Source organism: Camelus bactrianus, chromosome X (assembly GCF_048773025.1).
Source record: "Camelus bactrianus isolate YW-2024 breed Bactrian camel chromosome X, ASM4877302v1, whole genome shotgun sequence".
Classification (NCBI taxonomy): domain Eukaryota; kingdom Metazoa; phylum Chordata; class Mammalia; order Artiodactyla; family Camelidae; genus Camelus; species Camelus bactrianus.
Genome location: NC_133575.1, coordinates 62,432,442 through 62,451,790, shown reverse-complemented (window position 1 = coordinate 62,451,790; position 19,349 = coordinate 62,432,442). Strand labels below are relative to the sequence as shown.

The 19,349-nt window shown below is 34.3% G+C and overlaps 1 protein-coding gene and 1 pseudogene across 9 annotated transcripts in view; one reads left to right on the top strand and one right to left on the bottom strand.

The window, feature by feature from the left end:
- ATRX (ATRX chromatin remodeler) overlaps positions 1 to 19,349 on the top strand; it is a 228,239-nt gene that overhangs the window by 33,085 nt on the left and 175,805 nt on the right. For all 9 annotated transcript variants that reach the window (XM_045513405.2, XM_010950601.3, XM_045513404.2 and 6 more), the window contains one exon: positions 13,751 to 13,863. In XM_045513405.2, the coding sequence (XP_045369361.1) occupies positions 13,751 to 13,863 (113 nt within the window). The remainder of the gene's footprint in view (positions 1 to 13,750; positions 13,864 to 19,349) is intronic.
- LOC105065512 (cysteine-rich and transmembrane domain-containing protein 1 pseudogene) lies at positions 433 to 1,106 on the bottom strand (annotated as a pseudogene).

Sequence of the window (19,349 nt, the reverse complement as noted above, 5' to 3'; positions counted from 1 at the left end):
TTCTTCTAGTCCAGGAGCATGGGCTATCTTTCCATTTTTTAAAGTCCTCTTTAATTTCCTTAATCAGTGTTTTATAGTTCTCCGTGTATAAGACGTTCACCTCCTTGACTAGATTTTTCCGTAGGTATTTTATTACTTTGGGTGCTATTTTATTTTTTATTTTGTTTTGTTTTATTTTTTTTTGAGATTTAGACAAATTTATTGAAAGATACAGGATGTTAGCAGGGAAATCATTCAGTCATTCAGTGGTATATTACATCATGCCACTACCTTGAATATATAATTTTAATTTTAAAATTATATATTTCATAACTAAGCCTTTGGTCAAAAAAATTAAAGTCATTTAGCACATTTGTGAAAGGCCAATAAGAAATGGATTTTGAACATTAAAAAGACCAAGTCACTGAATTAAACAGCAGCAACCCCTGCTAATCTAGAATCCCGCTGTTTTGAATGTAGAAGTGTCTGTGCAGAGCTAGTCATTGATTTCAGCAATCAGTATTGGGCAGGCACAGCTGTCAGTGGCGGTGGCAGAACTGGAGAGCTGGGCTTGTCAGGTGAGCATGTCCCAGAGACAGTAGCAACAGAGGGCAATCCAGCAGGCTGTGAGGCAGGTAGATGTGCCCAGGTCATTCCTTCTTTGGTCTTCCATGACATACACTGTGGTTTTAGGAGGCTCCTGAGATCCGCCCTCCCAGCCGTACTGTGGGTATCCTTGGCTGGGGTATCCCTGAGGAGGTGGGTAGGGTCCATTCACATGTCCTGGAGGGTAGACCGCAGGCCCCATCGGTTGTTGTGGATAAGGTGGGTATGGCGCCGTCTGGCCGGGGCCTGGATACGGTGGAGGGTTCCCTTGGTTCATCAGGTACCTGCAGACTCTCTTCTCTATGAACCCGCTGGGCACTGCTTCGGTTGGGACCCAGCGGGAGCAGAGGAGACTGCACAAGTCACGCCGCACCTGCTATGGAGCGAGTGAAGAGTAGAGGCACGCCTGATGTCCTGGGTGCTATTTTAAAGGAGATTCTTTCTTTCTTTTCCTGTTGATTTCATTGTTAGTGTAAAGAAATGCAACTGATTTTTGTACATTAATCTTGTAACCTGCTACCTTGCTGAATTCTTCAATTATTTCTGGTAGTTTTTGTGTGGACCTTTTAGGGTTTTCTGTATATAGTATTATGTCATCTGCATATAGGGACACTTTTACCTCTTGCTTTCCAATTTGGATCCCTTTTATTTCTCTCTCTTGCCTGATTGCTGTGGCTAGGACTTCCAAGACTGTGTTGACTAGGAGTGGTGGTAGTGGGCAGCCTTGTCTTGTCCCAGATTTTAGTGGGAAGCTTTTGATTTTTTCACCGTTGAGTACTATGCTGGCTGTAGGTTTGTCATATATAGCTTTTATTATGCTGAGATATGTTCCGTCTATACCCACTTTGGTGAGAGTTTTTTTTATCATAAATGGGTGTTGAATTTTATCAAATGCTTTTTCTGCCTCTATTGATGATCATGTGGTTTTTGTCCTTTCTCTTGTTGATGTGATGTATTACATTGATGGATTTGGCGTATGTTGAACCACCCTTGTGTCCCTGGGATGAACCCCTCTTGGTCATGATATATAATCTCTTTTATGTGCTGTTGGATTCTATTTGCTAATACTTTGGCAAGGATTTTTGCATCTATGTTCCTCAGTGATATTGGTCTGTAATTGTCTTTTTGGGTTGTGTCTTTGCCTGGTTTTGGTATTGCCTTTGGTTTTAATTGAACACTTTTTGTGATTTCCTTTTCTTTCCTTTTTAACGTACAAATTATACTTTAAAAAATTTTATTGGTTGCCTTATAGTTTGCCATGTATATTTAAAACTAGTCTAAGTCTATTTTCAAATAACACTATACCACTTCGCAAGTAGTGTAGATACCTTATAGCAATATTCTCAACTCCTCTCCTCTGTAAGCTCTAATCACCTAATGCATTTTTTGCTATTACTAGTTTGAGCAGTTAGTTATTAGGTCAGTTAAGAATAAGAAACATAAAAGATGCTATTTTACCTTCATTTATTCCTTCTCTCATGCTCTTCCTTCCTTATGTAGATTTGTATTTCTGATCTATATAATTTTCTTTCTCTCTAAAGAACTTTAAACATTTCTTGCAAGTGAGATCTACTGGCAACAAATTCCTTCAGTTTTTGTTTGTCTGAGAAAGTCTTTATTTTTCTTTCACCTTTGAAGGATCATTTTGCAGGATACATTATTGAAGCTTGGTGGGTTTTTTCCTCAGCAGTTTAAATATTTCACTCCACTCTTAGAGCTTGCATGGTTTCTGACAACATTTCAGGTGGAATGCTTATCCTTGTTCCTGTATAAATAAGAATTTATTTTTCTTCTGGCTTTTAAAAAGATTTTTCTTTTTGTCTTTGGTTTTCTGTTGTTTCCATGTGATATAGGTAGGTGTAGGTATTTGGTATTTATCCTGCTTTGTAGCCTGCATCTATGGTATCTGTAATTAATTTTGGAAGGATTTCCATCATTTTTATTTCAAACATTTCTTCTGCTGTTTTCCCTCTTCTCCTTTGTATTCCCATTACGTTTATGTTAAACTTCAGTAATTGTCCTACGGTTATTAGTTTTTCTATTCCTTTTATGTCTTCTTTTTTCTGTTTGCATTCCAGTTCAGAAAGTTTCTATTCGCTTGTCATCATCATCACTGATTCTTTCCTCTTCAGTCTCATGATTCTTTCTTTGGCTGTGTCCAGTCTATTGATAAGCCCATGAAGGGCATTCTTTATTTCTTTTATGGGGTTTTGGATTTATATCATTTTATTTTGTTTATTTATTCAAGTTTTCATCTCTCTGCTTACATTACCCAGCTATTCTTGCACATTGCCTACTTTTTCCATTAGAGTCCTTATCCTATTAGTCATAGTTACTTTAAGTTCCTGTATTTGATAATTCCAGACATCTGTGTCTTCTGTAAGTTAGTTTTGATCCTCTCTTTGTATCTTTAGATTGTATTTTTTTTTTCTGGCTTTTCAGTGGGACCTGTAATTTTTTTTGAAAGCTGTATGTGATATTTCTAGTAATAGGAGCTGAGGCTTTTAGTGTGAGCTTTTATGTTAATCTAGCTAGGAACTGGGCTGTGTTTAATGTTTGCTGTAGCTATAGGTGCCACAGGTTTTATTTCTTCTAGTTTCTTTGTTTTAGGGGTTTTTTTTTCCTTCCCTTTTGTCCTTGGGTTTCCTTAAACATTCCTTCTTAAACAGAGTCTGTATCTTGTAGGTTTCTCACTTATAATTTAGTGTTATTATACTTGATTCCAGGAATTGGGGAGGGAAAGTGATCTGTAATCTTATGAATTACATCTGTTTTTTAAGTGGTCCTGAGTCCCTGGGCTATGACTTTTAGAAGTGAATGGCTGTATAAAATGTCCACAAATAATAAATGCTGGAGAGGGTGTGGAAAAGAGGGAACCCTCCTACACTGTTGGTCACAAGGTAGCTTGGTGCAGCCATTATGGAAAACAGTATGGAAATTCCTTAAAAAACATTTAGACTTAGCATATGATCCAGCAATCCCACTGCTGGGCACATATCCAGATGGAACTCTAATTCAAAAAGATACATGTACTGTACAATAGCAAAGGCATAGAAACAACCTAAATATTCATCGACAGATGACTGAATAAAGAACCCGTGATATGTTTATACAGTGGAATACTACTCAGCTATGAAAAAGAATAAAATATTGCCATTTGCAAAAACATGAATGGACCTGGAGATCATCATTCTAAGTGAAGTAAGCCAGAAAGAGAAAAAAAATACCATATGATATCACTCATATGTGGAATCTGAAAAAAAAATCATGAATGTATCTACAAAACAGATTCAGACATAGAAAATAAACATATGGTTATGAGGAGGGCGAAGTGGGTGGGAAGGAACAAATTGGGAATTTGAGATTTGCAGATACTAAGTACTATATTAAAATAGATAAACAACAAGTTTCTACAGTATAGCACAGGGAACTATATTCAATATCTGGTAGTAACCTATAATGAAAAGAATATGAAAAGAAATATATATATGTATATGTATGACTGAAAACATTATGTTGTATACCAGAAATTGACACAAGATTGTAAACTGACTATACTTCAATTTAAAAAAAAATGGGAAAAAAGAAGTGTTTCTTAGCCTTTCCCTCCTTAACTTAGGTGAGACAGGAAAGCTAGAGTCTTCTGAGGTTGTCAGATTTCTCTTCCTCCAGGTAGATAATGCTCTGGTGAAATAGTTTACTTTGAGGGCATGACTTTGTTAAGAAGAGAATGCTCTGGGTGTATTTTAGTTTGGTTACTTTTCCGCCTCCCTTGCTCAAGGCATAAGAGAATTTTCCTCGGATCTTCCTCATGGAAACCTGAAAACCTTGTGGGGCTCCTGGAGGTAAAACCCAAGAGAGTGTGCCACCACCCCCCAAACTGGTACCCCAGAATTTGTTAACTCTCAAGCTGATCCATACTTGACCTCCAACAATTCATTAGTTACTGTTGAAGTGTTCCCACTTCTTATGTGATTCTCTGTAACTGCCAGTCTCTCCAGTTTTATTAATTTTGATTTGTGCTGTGACCTCAGTTCTCTAATGGATCTAAGATAAGTTATTTATTTCCAATTTATTCATCTTTTTTCTTATAAGCATGGGAGTAAGGACTTCTAAGATCCTTACCTATTGGTGCTGGCTGGTTAGGTTTTGTTTTTTTTGTCTTTTTATAAATAAATGAACCTATATGAAATGACATAGCTGTCTGTGGCTCTTTTGGGGTGCTCTTTTGTTTGAAATGCTTGTGTAATATCTTTAAGGTCTTGATCTTTGTGAGGATCAGGTTCTAATTTCAGTTGGAAGTTTTATGAATTGATTTTAAAATGATTTGCTTTGCTTATTGTTAGCACCTTATGTTTAGTTGCTGCTGCATACAAGTAAGGATAGTGTGGTAAGCACAGTAGATAAAGCATGAGTAGTAAAACTAGAGAACTCAGGTAATTTAATGTGTTCATGAAGTGTTTTTATTAAAAATTAAAAAAATCAATGAGCATATGTAAAATAATAACAGGTAGCATTGAACAAAGGTGAAAAACTTCAGAAAAGTATGTTGAAGTAACTGAAAGCACTTTTCTGGACATCTTAGTTTATCCTTAGTCTGTTTAAGTGTTCTGAGTTTTGAGGATTACCTATGAGGATAATGAGTTTTCTATTATGTAAGTCATATTAGTCGCTGTGTCTTCAGTTCCCTTAAGGGATGCAGCATAGGGTAGGCTTTGGTTGGAGGTACAATTCTTGATTATCCAATTAGTAGTTGCAAGTGCAAATTATTTAATTCCCTTATTGTATTTAGCAAATAAGTGCCTTTCTGAGCCTCAGTTTCCTGTAATAAAATTCTCATGAGGTTTAAATCAGGCAAGTGTGTATAAAATGCATATTAAAATTTGTCAGGGTTGTGTAAAGAAACCCAAGACAATATGGACTAAGTAAAATTCCACCATTTACCCTAAAACTTGTTCTTCCAGTGGTTGATATTCATTGGCACAGTAGAAACTTGTATGGACCTGTATCACATTTGGGAGTAAAATCAAGGCATAAACATTTTATAGACAAGTAGGTTTTTTTTTAAATAAAGTATACTTACATAGTTAATACTGGACAGCTTTTGAAAGGATTTCTTATAATTTTACCTGAATAAGGACATAATTTAGGAGATTTTTAACACTTAAGTGAATAGTAAACTTGTAGCAAAAAAAGGAAGCATGGGAAGAATCTCTAGGATTAGTGAAAAGTCAGTTGTGTATTATTATTTAATTTATAAATGAAGTTATAGATATTAACAAATACATAAGCTGTTTCATAATATGTTGTAAACACATATGATAATTTTAAACCTAAAGAAGACCCCTTACATTTATGAGTAATTTGTGGAATGGATTACCTTGAAAAAAATCTTAGGAAAATGTTGTTTTCAACTTTTAACTTAGTTTGAGTCAGACATGTCCAGTCTTCATTTATGAAATATAAAATTACATGAATTAAAAAGGAAGATAGAACTTTTCCAGCATCAAAGCAGTGAATTTATTGTATCACAAAAAGGTAGAAGAGAAAGTATTACCTGCAATCTTTTCTAGGTAACATTCACTATTAACATTTCTGAGTACCATTTTATTGCAATATTTTTATTAGTTGTGATTATACTTTATGTTCAGTTTCTTTTGCTAGTTTTGGTTAACGTTGTAGCATGAACTGTTTTCATATTGTAGTTGAACTTTTTTGAATTATTTTTAATTGTTGGTATGATACTGTATGACTTGTATTGTGCCTGTTAGCCGTTATTGTGCATTTTAGCTATTTATAGTTTTTTTTTTTTTTGGCTATTGCAGATAAGTCATAGATCAACATCTTCTGTGATTAAAATTATTACTTAGAATTATTTTCTCTGTATAAATAAAAAGAGGCAGAATTATTCAAGATGGGATCAAAGGCTTATTGCCAAATTGTTTTCTAAATACTTGTATTACCATTGGCCATTTTTGAGAGTGTCTATTTCATAGCACCTTGTTCTACAATGAGTAGTCTTTTTTTCCCCTTAAATATTTGATAGGTAAAAAAAAGGTATCACATTTAACACTTTTTACAGCATTTAGTAAGTTATACTGTCATGTTTATTTCTTCATGTATTTACTTTTTAAATGAAAATGTTCACAATTTTTTCAGGTTTCTGTAAGGAAACCAGAGCAAAGTAATGTGTTTTGCATTGCCTGATTTATTTATTTTTGGTTAGCACAAAAACATTTATCTGTTAACCAAAGGAATGGTCCTAATTTTCTTTTATTGAAGTATAGTTGAGTTATAATATTATATTAGTTTCAGGTGTACAGCATACTGATTAAGAATTTTTTATTGCATATATATTCCCTATAAAGTTACTATAAAATATTGGCTATATTCCCTTTTCTGAACAATATATCCTTGTAACTTATTTATTTTACACATATTAGTTTTACCTCTTAATCCCCATCCCTATTTTGCCCTTCCCCGTGCCCTCTCCTTGCTAGTAACCACTAGTTTGTTCTCTATACTGTAAGTCTGTTTCTTTTTTGTTATATTCATTTATTTTATTTTTTGGATCCCACACATGATATTTGTGTCTCTGACTTACTTCATTAAGCATAATACTCTCCAAGTCCATCCATGTTTTTGCAAAAGGCAAATTTTCATTCTTCTTTATGGCTGAGAAGTATTCCATTGTATATATGCATATATATATATATATATATGTATGTATATATATATATATATATACACACACACACACATTCTTTATTCATTTGTTGTTGGAAATTAGGTTACTTCCATTTTCTTGGCTGTTGTGAAAAATGCTGCTCTGTACTTTGGGGTACATAAATCTTTTCAAATCAGTGTTTTCATTTTCTTTAGATGTTTGCTCAGGACTGGAATTGCTGTATGATATGGTAGTTCTGTTTTTAGTTTTCTGCAGAACCTCCATGCTGTTTTTTTTAATAGTGGCTGAACCAATTTACAATCCCACCAACAGTGTACAAGGGCACCCTTTTTCCCACATCCTTGTCAGCATTTGTTGTTTGTGTTACTTTTGATGATAGTCATTCTGACAGGTGCAATGTGACATCTCATTGTTTTTTTTTTCCATTTAATTGCAGTATAGTTGTTTTACAATGTTATGCAAGTTTCTGGTGTACAGAAAAGTGATTCAGTTACACATATATGTACCTAAACTTTTTTATATTCTTTTCCATTATGGTTTGTTATAGGATATTGAATATAGTTCCCTGTGCTATAACAGTAGGACCTTGTAGTTTATGTTATATACAGTAGCTTGTTTCTGCTAATCCCAAACTCCTAATTTATCCCTCCCCTACCCCCTTTCCCCTTTTGGTAACCATAATTTTTTTCTCTATATCTGTGAGTCCGTTTCTGTTTTTAAAATAAGTTCATTTGTGACTTTTTTTTTAGAGTCCCCACATAAGTGATACTATAGGGTATTTTTCTCTCTCTGGCTTATTTCACTTAGTATGATAATCTCGGGGTCTGTCCATGTTGCTGCAAATGGCATTATTTCATTCTATTTTTATGGCTGAGTAGTATTCCATTGTGTGTATATACCACAGCTTCTTTATCGATTCATCTGTCAGTGGACATTTAGGTTGCATCCATGTCTTGGCTACTGTAAATAGGGCAGCTGTGAACATTGGGGTGCATGTATCTTTTTGAATTAGCATTCCTTCCAGATATATGCTCAGGAGTGGGCATGCTGGTTCATGTGGTAAGTCTATTTTTAGTTTTTTTAGGAATCTCCATACTGTTTTCCACAGTGACTGCATCAGTTTACATTCCCACCAAGAGTATAGTAGGGTTCCCTTTTCTTCACACCCTCTCCAGCAGTTGTTATTTGTAAACTTTTGAATGATGGCCATTCTGACTGGTGTGAGGTGGTACCTCATTGTAGTTCTGATTTGCATTTATCTGTTAATTAGTGATATTGAGCATCTTTTCATGTGTCTGTTAGCCATCTATATTTCTTCTTTGGAGAAATGTCTGTTTAGGTCTTCTGCCCATGTTTTGATTGGGTTCTTCACTGTGGTTTTGATTTGCATTTTTTTGATTAATGATGTTGAGCATATTTTCATGTGCCTGTTGGTCCCCTGTATATCTTCTTTAGAAAAATGTCTGTTTGGGTTTTCTACCCATTTTTTGATTTTTTTTTTTTTTTAGATACTGAGTTGCATGAGCTGTTTATATATTTTGGATATTAACCTTTTATGAGTCATATCATTTGCAAATATTTTCCCTGATTCTGTATGTTGCCATTTCGTTTTGTTGATGGTTTCCTTTGCTCTATAAAAGCCTTTAAGTTTAATTAGGTTCTATTTGTTTATTTTTGCTTTTGTTTCCTTTGCCTTAGGACACAGATCCAAAAAAAAAATTACTATAATCTGTGTCAAACAATATACTACCTATGTTTTATTCTAGGAGTTTAATGGTTTCTGGCCTTACATCTAGGTATTTAGTCCATTTCACATTCATTTTTATATATGATATGAAAAAATGTTCTGATTTCATTCTTTTACGTATAGCTGTCCAATTTTCCTGGTACCAGTTTTTGAAGAGCCTGTCTTTTCTCTATTGTATATTCTTGCCTCCTTTGTGATAGATTAATTGACCATAAGCACTTGGATTTATTTCTTGGCTGTCTATTCTGTTCCATTGATCGGTATGTCTGTTTTTTTGTGTGTGTGTGCCAGTACCGTACTGTTTGATTGCTGTAGCTTTGCAGTATAGTCTGAAATCAGAGATTGTGATGCCTCTGGCTCTGTTCTTCTTTCTCAGGGTTGCTTTGGCTATTTTGATTCTTTTGGGTTTCCACACAAATTGTAGAATTATTTGTTCTAGTTCTGTGAAAAAGTCCATTGGTATTTGATAAGGATTTCATTGAATCTGTAGATTGCTTTGGGTTGTATGATCATTTTAACAAATGTAAAGTTTTCCAGTCCACGAACATGGTATATCTTGCCATTTGCTTGTGTTGTCTTCAGTTTCATCAGTGTCTTATAGTTTTCTGAGTACAAATATTTTACCTCCTTATTTAGATTTATTCCTGGTATTTTATTCTTTTTGATGCGATGGTAAATGGGATTGTTTTCTTCATTTCTCTTTCTGATATTTCTTTGTTATTGTACAGAAATGTGACAGATTACTGTATATTGCTTTTGTATCCTGCAACTTTACAAAATTGATGAACTCTAGTAGTTTTTTTGGTGGTGTCTTTAGCATTTTCTATGTAGGGATGATCTTGATTAAAGCCCACAGTTGGAAATAGTTGCATGTTAAATGTTTGTGATAGATAATTGAACACAGTAATGAGAAAAAGTGTTGTGAAGATTTGCTCATCCAGCTGAGCTTGTTTAACAGCTAATTCCTCTTGAAAGTGTTGTTGGAATTTTTATACCTTTTCATAGATCCTCATACAGGTGACATTGTTTATAACACATTCTACCATTAATATCCTACCTTCCACTTTTCTTATTGAGCTTTACTTCTCTTATGATTCCTGGTGTTGAACCAATGCAACTTTGTTAAGTTGAAGACAGTCGGAGTTTTTCTCACATCAGCTGTAGTTTTTTCAAACTTCTCTTCCAGTTTACAAGAAAACTGTTTTCAAGATGCTCTCAGTTTTTACAGTGAGAGGTTTGCTGTCAGAAGTGATGACATAATCTTGCTTGGCCATTGCACCCATTTTTCACACTGCCAGTCTCACGCCTGCTTCCTTCATACACTCCTCAAAGCTTTTACTCTTCCTTCATATATTCAACAAAGTCATTTTTTACTAGCTACTGAATGGTAGCCATGGTTGGCCTTGGGAACAGTGTCTAATGTGGGAAGCAGGGCACCTGATCCTGAGAGATGTGCTTTGCCTAATCCCTTGTCACCCCTGGCTCCCATTCCCCTGAACCAGGAGGTGCAGACTTGCTCCATCCACGACTCCTCAGGCACTTCCTGCAATCTAAATTAGTTTATTACTCAAATAATATGCTAATTAAAAATTAATTATACCTCCTTTAGACTTTTAAATTAAATTACTAGAATATTGTAGATAAAGCTTAAGTCCCATTTGAACTATTTCTTGATCTATCTATATTGGTTCATATGGCTCTGCTTCATTCATTTAACTGCTGTATAGTATTCTATCATGTGAGTATATAATCTGTTCATCCTGCTTTTTTTAGATATTAGGTTATTTCCAAATTTTCTCTAATAGAAGCAGTACTGCAGTTTGTACATATCTTTGTTTATAGCTTTAGTGACCAGACATGCACCAATTTTCTTTTAATATTTGCCTGATATATCACAGGTCTTTTTAAAAATTTACCATTTTAACAATTTCAAAGTCTACAAATCAGTGACATTAAGTACATTGGCAGTCCTGTGTAACCATCATCACTCTCCATTCCAGAACTTTTTCATCATCTTCAAGACAGAACCTGTTCCCATTAAACAGTAACTCTACATTCCCTCCCTTCTCCAGCCCTCTAGTCTGCTTTTTGTCTGTATGAATTTGACTACCCTAAGACCCTCATCTAAGTGGTATTGTACTATATTTGTCCTTTTGTTGTGTCTGGCTTATTTTACTTACCATAATGTTTTCAAAGTTGATCTGTGGTATAGCACGTATCAGAATTTCATTCCTTTTTAGGGAATGTCATTTCTTTTATTCCATGTGTATACTGTATTTTATTTATCAATTCATCTGTTGTTGACGGACAGAAAGGTGGAAATAAACCTTTTTGGCTCTTGTGAATAATGCTAGTATGAATGTTGATGGTGTAACTATCTATTTGGGTCCCAGCTTTCATTTCTTTTGGATATCTACTTAGAAGTAGAATTACTGGATCTTATGGTAATGTTTTGTTTCTCTTTCTGAAGTACTGCTGTACTGTTTTTCCACAGTGAATTCATCATTTGATATTCCTACCAGCATCACACACAGGGTTCCAGTTTCTTCACATCCTCACCAACACTTGTTCTTTTCCTTTCCTTTTCTTTTTTTTTTTTTTTGGGATAATAGCCTCCTAACAGGTGTGAAGTGTTACCCAATTGTGGTTTTGATTTGTATTTCCCTAATGACTAGTGATGTAGAGCATCTTTTTGTGTATTTATTGGATTTTTGTATGTCCTTTGGAGAAATATCTATTCAAATCCTTTGTCCATTTTTGAATTTGGTTATTTGGATTTTTGTTGTTGAGTTGTCGGGTTTATTTACACATTCTGGATATCAGTACCATTTCAGATATATGATTTGGAAATATTTTCTCCCATTTTGTGGGTCATCTTTTCACGCTCTTGATAGCGTCCTTTGATGCAGAAAAGTGTTTCATTTTGATGAAATCCGGTTTATTGTTTTATTTTGTTGCCTGTGCTTTTGGTGTCATTCAAGAAAGCATCACCAGTTACAAGGTCATGAAGGTTCCTCCTCTGTTTTCTTTTAAGAGTTTAATAGTTTTAGCTACTATGTTTAGGTCTTTGATGAATTTTGAGTTAATTTTTCTATGTGGAGTCAGACAAGGATCCACTTCATTATTTTGCATGTGTATATCCAGTTTTCCCAGCACCACATATTGAAAAAGACTGTTCCTTCTCCATTGACTGTTGTTGACACCCCTGTTGAAAATCAATGACCATATATATGCAAGGATTTATTTCTGGGTTTTCTATTCTGTTGGTCTATATGTTTATCCATATGCCAGCACCAACACTGTTTTGATTATTTTAGCTCTGCAATTAGTTTTTTTATTTGAAGTATAACTGATTTACAATATTGTGTTAGTTTCAAGTGTACAACAAAGTGATTCAGTTGTATATAAATGTTTTCAGTTAAATATATATCAGATTATTTTCCATTATAAGTTATTACAAGATACTGAATATAGTTCTCTGTGTTAGACAGTAAATCCTTGTTTCTTATGCAGTTAGTTTTGAAATAAAGAACTGTGAATTGTTTACTTTTGTTCTTTTTCACAGTTGTTTTGGCTATTCAGAATTCCTTAAGGTTTCCTCATGAATTTTAGTATGGGTTTTTCTGTTTCTGCAAAAAAGCTGTTGGGATTTTGGTAGGGGTTGAATTGAATGTGTAGATCACTTTGGATAGTATTGTCATCTTAACAATATTAACTCTTCCAACTCATGCACATGGGGCATTTTCCCATTTATTTATGTCTTTAATTTCTTTCAGCAGTGAAAATACTGCTGTTTTGCAGTTTTTCATGCATAAAGTCTTTCACCTCCTTGGTTAAACTTATTCCTAAATATTTGATTCTTCTTGATGCTATTGCAAATGGAATTATTTTCTTAATTTCCTTTTTGGAGTGTTCATTGTTAGTGATAGAAATGCAGCTGATTTTTGTATGTTAATTTTGTGTCCACTAACTTTACTGAATTCGTTTACTAACTGTCTGAGAATTTGCTTGTGATTATCTTAAACATTTTGTACATATAAGATGTGATCTGTGGACAGAGACAATTTTACTCTTCCTTTTCAGTTTTTAAACAGTCATGAAGTGAACAGAAATTTAAAATTAATTACCAATGATTTTTCTAAAGACCATTTTTGGTCAATATACTCATGATCATGTACCCAAACTCAGAGGTTCTTTATGGTCCATCGCTAGGCCTTAAAGACAGCAGCGCATCTATAGCAGTAGGTAGATGAGTGGGTGAAAATGAAAAATAGTTTTGTAAGATGTCACCACTGTGGAAAACTGGGTAAGGGATACACGGGATCTTTGCTTGTGAACCTACACTTATCTCAAAATGAAAAGTTTAAAAAAGAAGACTAGTTCCCCTATGTATATATTTCTCCAAAATAATATTACAAAGAGGTGAAGCACTAATAATTTTTGGAACTCCACAATTCTTCGTGGAAAAAAAGTAGTAAAACATTTCAAGGCAAAGAACATGGCCCATAGTTAAAAACACTTACATTAGGACTCAAAACTTCTTTGAAATCCAGTCGTTCATGATATGGTTAGCTTACATTAGGAATTTAGATTTTTTTTTTGATCAACTTGAAGATACGCAGATCAGATCTCACTGGTCATTTGCATCAAGCCCATGTTTATTAAACTTTATATTTACTTCAATATATGACAGCTAACTAAGGAAATTATTAAAATTTTTGTCTTGACAGTGAAAGCAAGTTGAATACATTGGTGCAGAAGCTTCATGACTTCCTGGCACATTCATCAGAAGAATCTGAAGAAACAAGTTCTCCTCCAAGACTTGTGATGAACCAAAGCACAGGTAAATTAAAAATAATGTGCAATATCTTCTAGTCTATTTTCCATTTATTTTTTGGGGGAGCAGCTATTAAAGTCTTTAATAGCCCCTATGTAATCTAGTTTTTAGATAATAACTGATATTGGAGATTTTAATTTAAAAATGTAAGGTATTTTGGTCAGCTAATCTTTGACAAAGGAGGCAAGAATATACAATGGAGAAAAGATGGTCTTTTCAGCAAATGGTGTTGGAAAACTGGACAGCAGCATGTAAATCAGTGAAGCTAGAACACTCCCTTACACAATACACAAAAATAAACTCAAAATGGACCAACGACTTAAACATAAGACAAGATACAATAAACCTCCTAGAAGAAAATATAGGCAAAACATTATCTTACATACATCTCAGAAATGATCTACTAGGAGAATAGATAAACAAGATTATACTGTATAGCACAGGGAAATATACACAAGATCTTATGGTAGCTCACAGAGAAAAAAATGTGACAATGAATATATATATGTTCATGTATAACTGAAAAATTGTGCTCTACACTGGAATTTGACACAACATTGTAAAATGATTATAAATCAATAAAATGTTAAAAAAAATGAGCTAGTAGGGCAGTATACACAAGCAATAGAAATAAAAGCAAGAATAAACAAATGGGACCTAATTAAACTTACAAACTTCTGCACAGCAAAGGAAACCATAAGTAAAACAAAAAGACAACCTACAGAATGGGAGAAAATTTTTGCCAATGAAACTGACAAAGGCTTGATCTCCAGAATATGTAAGCAGCTCACACAGCTTGACAAGAAAGAAACAAACAACCCAATCCAAAAATGGGCAGAAGACCTAAACAAGCATTTCTCCAAGGAAGAAATACAAATGATCAATAGGCACATGAAAAAATGTTCAGTATCACTAATTATCAGAGAAATGCAAATCAAAACTACAATGAGGTATCACCTCACACCAGTCAGAATGGCCGTCATTCAAAAATCCACAAATGACAAATGCTGGAGAGGCTGTGGGGAAAGGGGAACTCTCCTACACTGCTGGTGGGAATGCAGTTTGGTGTAGCCACTGTGGAAAACAGTGTGGAGATTCCTCAAAAGACTAGGAATAGACTTAACCATATGACCCAGTCATCCCGCTCCTGGGCATATATCCAGAAGGAACCCTACTTCTAAAGGACACCCGCACCCCAATGTTCATAGCAGCACTATTTACAATAGCCAAGACATGGAAACAGCCTAAATGTCCATCAACAGATGACTGGATAAAGAAGATGTGGTCTATTTATACAATGGAATACTCTTGAGCCATAAAAACCGACAACATAATGCCATTTGCAGCAACATGGATGTTCCCGGAGAATGTCACTCTAAGTGAAGTAAGCCAGAAAGAAAAAGAAAAATACCATATGAGATCACTCATATGTGGAATCAAAAAAAAAAACATAAGTACAAAACAGAAACAGACTCATAGACATAGAATAGAAACTTGTGGTTGCAAAGGGGGAGGGGAGTGGGAAGGGACAGACTGGGATTTCAAAATGTAGACTAGATAAACAAGGTTATACTGTATAGCACAGGGAAATATATACAAGATCTTGAGGTAGCTCACAGCAAAAAAAAAGTGACAATGAATATATGTATGTTCATGTATAACTGCAAAATTGCGCTCTATACTGGAATTTGACACAACATTGTAAAATGACTATAACTCAATAAAAAATGTTAAAAAAAAGTAAGGTTGTATAGTTATAGGTGCTTAGAGAAGCATACACTTACGGTTTTATGTGTAATGGAGATATATTATAGTTGGGGGGTGATGAATGTTGACTGTTTAAAATAGTGTTAGAAGAGGTGGGAACAGTACAGAAATATATTATCCCAGAAGTTATTCATGTATTTTTTTTTATTGAAGTACCGTCAGTTACAAGGTGTCAATTTCTTGTGTACAGCACAATGTCCCATTCATGCATATACATGCATATATTTGTTTTCATATTTTTTCCTTAAAACTTACTACAAGATATTGAATATAGTTCCCTGCACTATACAACAGAAACTTTTTTTTCTAATTATTTTTATATATAGTGGCTAACATTTGTAAATCTCAAATTACCAAATTTATCCCTTCCCACCCTCTTTCCCTGGTAACCATAAGATTCTTTACTATGTCTGTGAGTCTCTGTTTTGTAGATGAGTTCATAGTGTTTTTTTCCTTTTTCCTTTTTTTTTAGATTCTGCATATAAGTGATATATGGTATTTTTCTTTCTGACTTACTTAACTTAAAACAATGATCTCTAGGTCCATCCATGTTGCTGCAAATGGCATCATTTTGTTCTTTTTTATGGCTGAGTAGTAATCTATTGTATAAATATACCACAACTTCTTTATCCAGTCATATGTTGATGGACATTTAGGTTGGTTCCATGTTTTGGTTGTTGTATATAGTGCTGCTGTGAACATTGGGATGCATGTATCTTTTCAAATTAGAGTTCCCTCTGGATATATACCTAGAAGTGGGACTGCTGGATCATATGATAAGTCTATTTTTATTTTGAGGAATCTCCATACTGTTTTCCATACTAGCTGCACCAAACTACATTCCCACCAACAGTGGAGGAGGGTTCCCTTTTCTCCACACCCTCTCCAGCATTTATCATTAGTGGACTTTTGAATGATGGCCCTTCTAACTGGTGTGAGGTGATACCTCATGTAGTTTTGATTTGCATTTCTCTTATAATTAGTGATATTGAACATTTTTTCATGTGCCTATTAGTCATTCGTATGTCTTCTTTGGAGAATTGCTTGTTTAGGTCTTCTGCCCATTTTTGGATTTTTTTTATTATTATTATGTCGTATGAGCTGCTTTATATTCTGGAGATCAAGCCTTTGTCGGTTTCATCATTTGCAAAAATTTTTTTCCCATTCCGTAGGTTGTCTTTTTGTTTTGCTTATGGTTTTCTTTTCTGTGTAAAGCTTATAAGTTTAATTAGGCCCATCTGTTTATTTTTGCTCTTATTTCTGTTTCCTGGGTAGACTTCCATAGGAGAACATTGCTAAGATACATGTCGTTGAATGTTTTGCCTATGTTTTCTTCTAGGAGATTTAGTGTGTCTTGTCTTATATTTAAGTCTTTAAGCCATTTTGAGTTCATTTTTGTGTATGGAGTGAGGGACTCTTCTAACTTCATTGATTTGCATGCTGCTATCCAGTTTTCCCAACACCACTTGCTGAAAGGACTGTCTTTTCTCCATTGTATATTCTTGCCTCCTTTGTCGAAGATTAATTGAACATAGGTCTGTGGGTTTATTTCTAGGCTCTCTGTTCTGTTCCATTGATCCATATGTCTGTTTTTATATCAATACTGTGCTGTTTTGATTACTGTAGCTCTGTAATATTGTCTGAAGTCTGGGAGGGTTATTCTTCCAGTTTCATTCTTTTCCTTCAATATTGCTTTAGCAATTCTGGGTCTTTTGTGATTCCATATGAATTTTAGGATTGTTTGTTCTAATTGTGTGAAAAATGCTCTGGGTAGTTTGATAGGGATCACATTAAATATGTAGATTGCCTTAGGCAGTATGGCCATTTTAATGTTATTGATTCTTCCAACCCAAGAGCATGGGATAGCTTTCCATTTCTGTAAGTCATCATTAATTTCCTTAATCAATGTTTTGTAGTTCTCCATGTATAATAAGTCTTTCACCTCCTTGGTCAGATTTATTCCTAAGTATTTTATTGTTTTGGATGTGATTTTAAAAGGGATTGTTTCTTTACTTTCTTTTCCTGCTAATTCATTATTAGTGTAAAGAAATGCAACTGATTTTTGTATGTTGATATTGTATCCTGCTACCTTGCCGAATTCTTTTATCAGCTCTAGTAGTTTGTGTGTTAAGCTTTTAGGGTTTTCTTTATATAGTATCATGTCATCCACATACAGTGACAGCTTTACCTCTTCCCTTCCATTTGGATCCATTTTATTTCTTCTTCTTGCTTGATTGCTGTGGCTAAGACTTCCAAGACTGTGTTAAATAGAAGTGGTGAGAGTGGGCATCCTTGTCTTGTTCCAGGTTTTAGTGGGAAGGCTTTTAGTTTTTCACCATTGAGTATTTTGCTGACTGTAGGTTTGTCATAAATAACTTATTATGTTGAGATATGTTCTCTCTATACCCACTTTGGTAAGACTTTTTATTATGAATGGGTGTTGAATTTTATCATATGCTTTTTCTGCATCTATTGAGATGATCGTGTGGTTTTTGTCCTTTCTTTTGTTGATGTGTTATATCACATCGATTGATTTGCGTATGTTGAACCATCCTTGTGTCTCTGGGATGAATCAAACTTCATCATGGTGTATGATCTTTTTTATGTGCTGTTGGATTCTGTTTGCTAATATTTTGTTGAGGATTTTTGCATCTATGTTCATCAGTGATAGTGGCCTGTAATTTTCTTTTTTGGTAGTGTCTTTGTCTGATTTTGGTATCAGGGTGATGGTGGCTTCATAGAATGAGTTTGGGAGTACTCATTCCTTTACAATCTTTTGGAAGAGTTTGAGAAGGACTGGTGTCAGTTCTTCTTTGTATATTTGGTAGAATTCCCCAGTGAAGCCATCTAGTCCTGGGCTTTGTTTGCAAGGAGTTTTTTTAATTGCTAATTCTATGTTGTTATTCATGTATTATGCGATAAATTTTTAGGTTGTTTTGTAACTTCTCTGAGTAGATTTGGTACATATTTTTAAAAATAAAAAACATTTGACATCTCATCTCTACCTCTCTTTCTCCTTTCTAAAACTGTGTTGTATCATGTGATGATTACCATCACTTGTTTTGAGGTTTTGTGGCTAGCTGAACACACACAACACACACACTTGTGCACTTTCAGAAAAAAGGTAATATGTACAGGAAGTATTGAGACGTAGTTCACAGGGAAAAGCTCAAGCATATGTGTACTTACAGTCCCACAAGGTGAGAAGAGAGGGAATGGGTCAGAAACTAAGAAGAGATACTAGTTGAGCATTTTCTAAAAATAATGAAAGATATCAAGCCATAGATTCATGAAATACTATGGGCCTCAATCTGGATAAATATAAAGAAAACTACAACTAAGAATATCATAATTAAACTCCTAAAGAATGAAAACCAAGTGAAAAATCTGAGCAGCCAGAGGAAAAAAGTCATTGCTTTTTATTTTATTATTATTTTTAAATTTTTTATGGGATTTTTTTAGTGGAAGGTAACTAGGTTAATTTGTTGATTGATTGATTGATTGATTTATAGAGGAGGTACTGGGGATTGAACCCAGGACCTTGTGCATGTTAATCCAGTGCTCTATCTCTTGAGCTATACACTCCCCCCAAAGTCATTGCTATTTGAATTTGAATGTTTTTGAACAACAGTTACAGTGATAGCTCATTTTACAACAGGAATGTTAGAAGCTGGATGACAATGAAATGATAACTTTAAAGTGCCAAATGAAAATAATTGTCAATG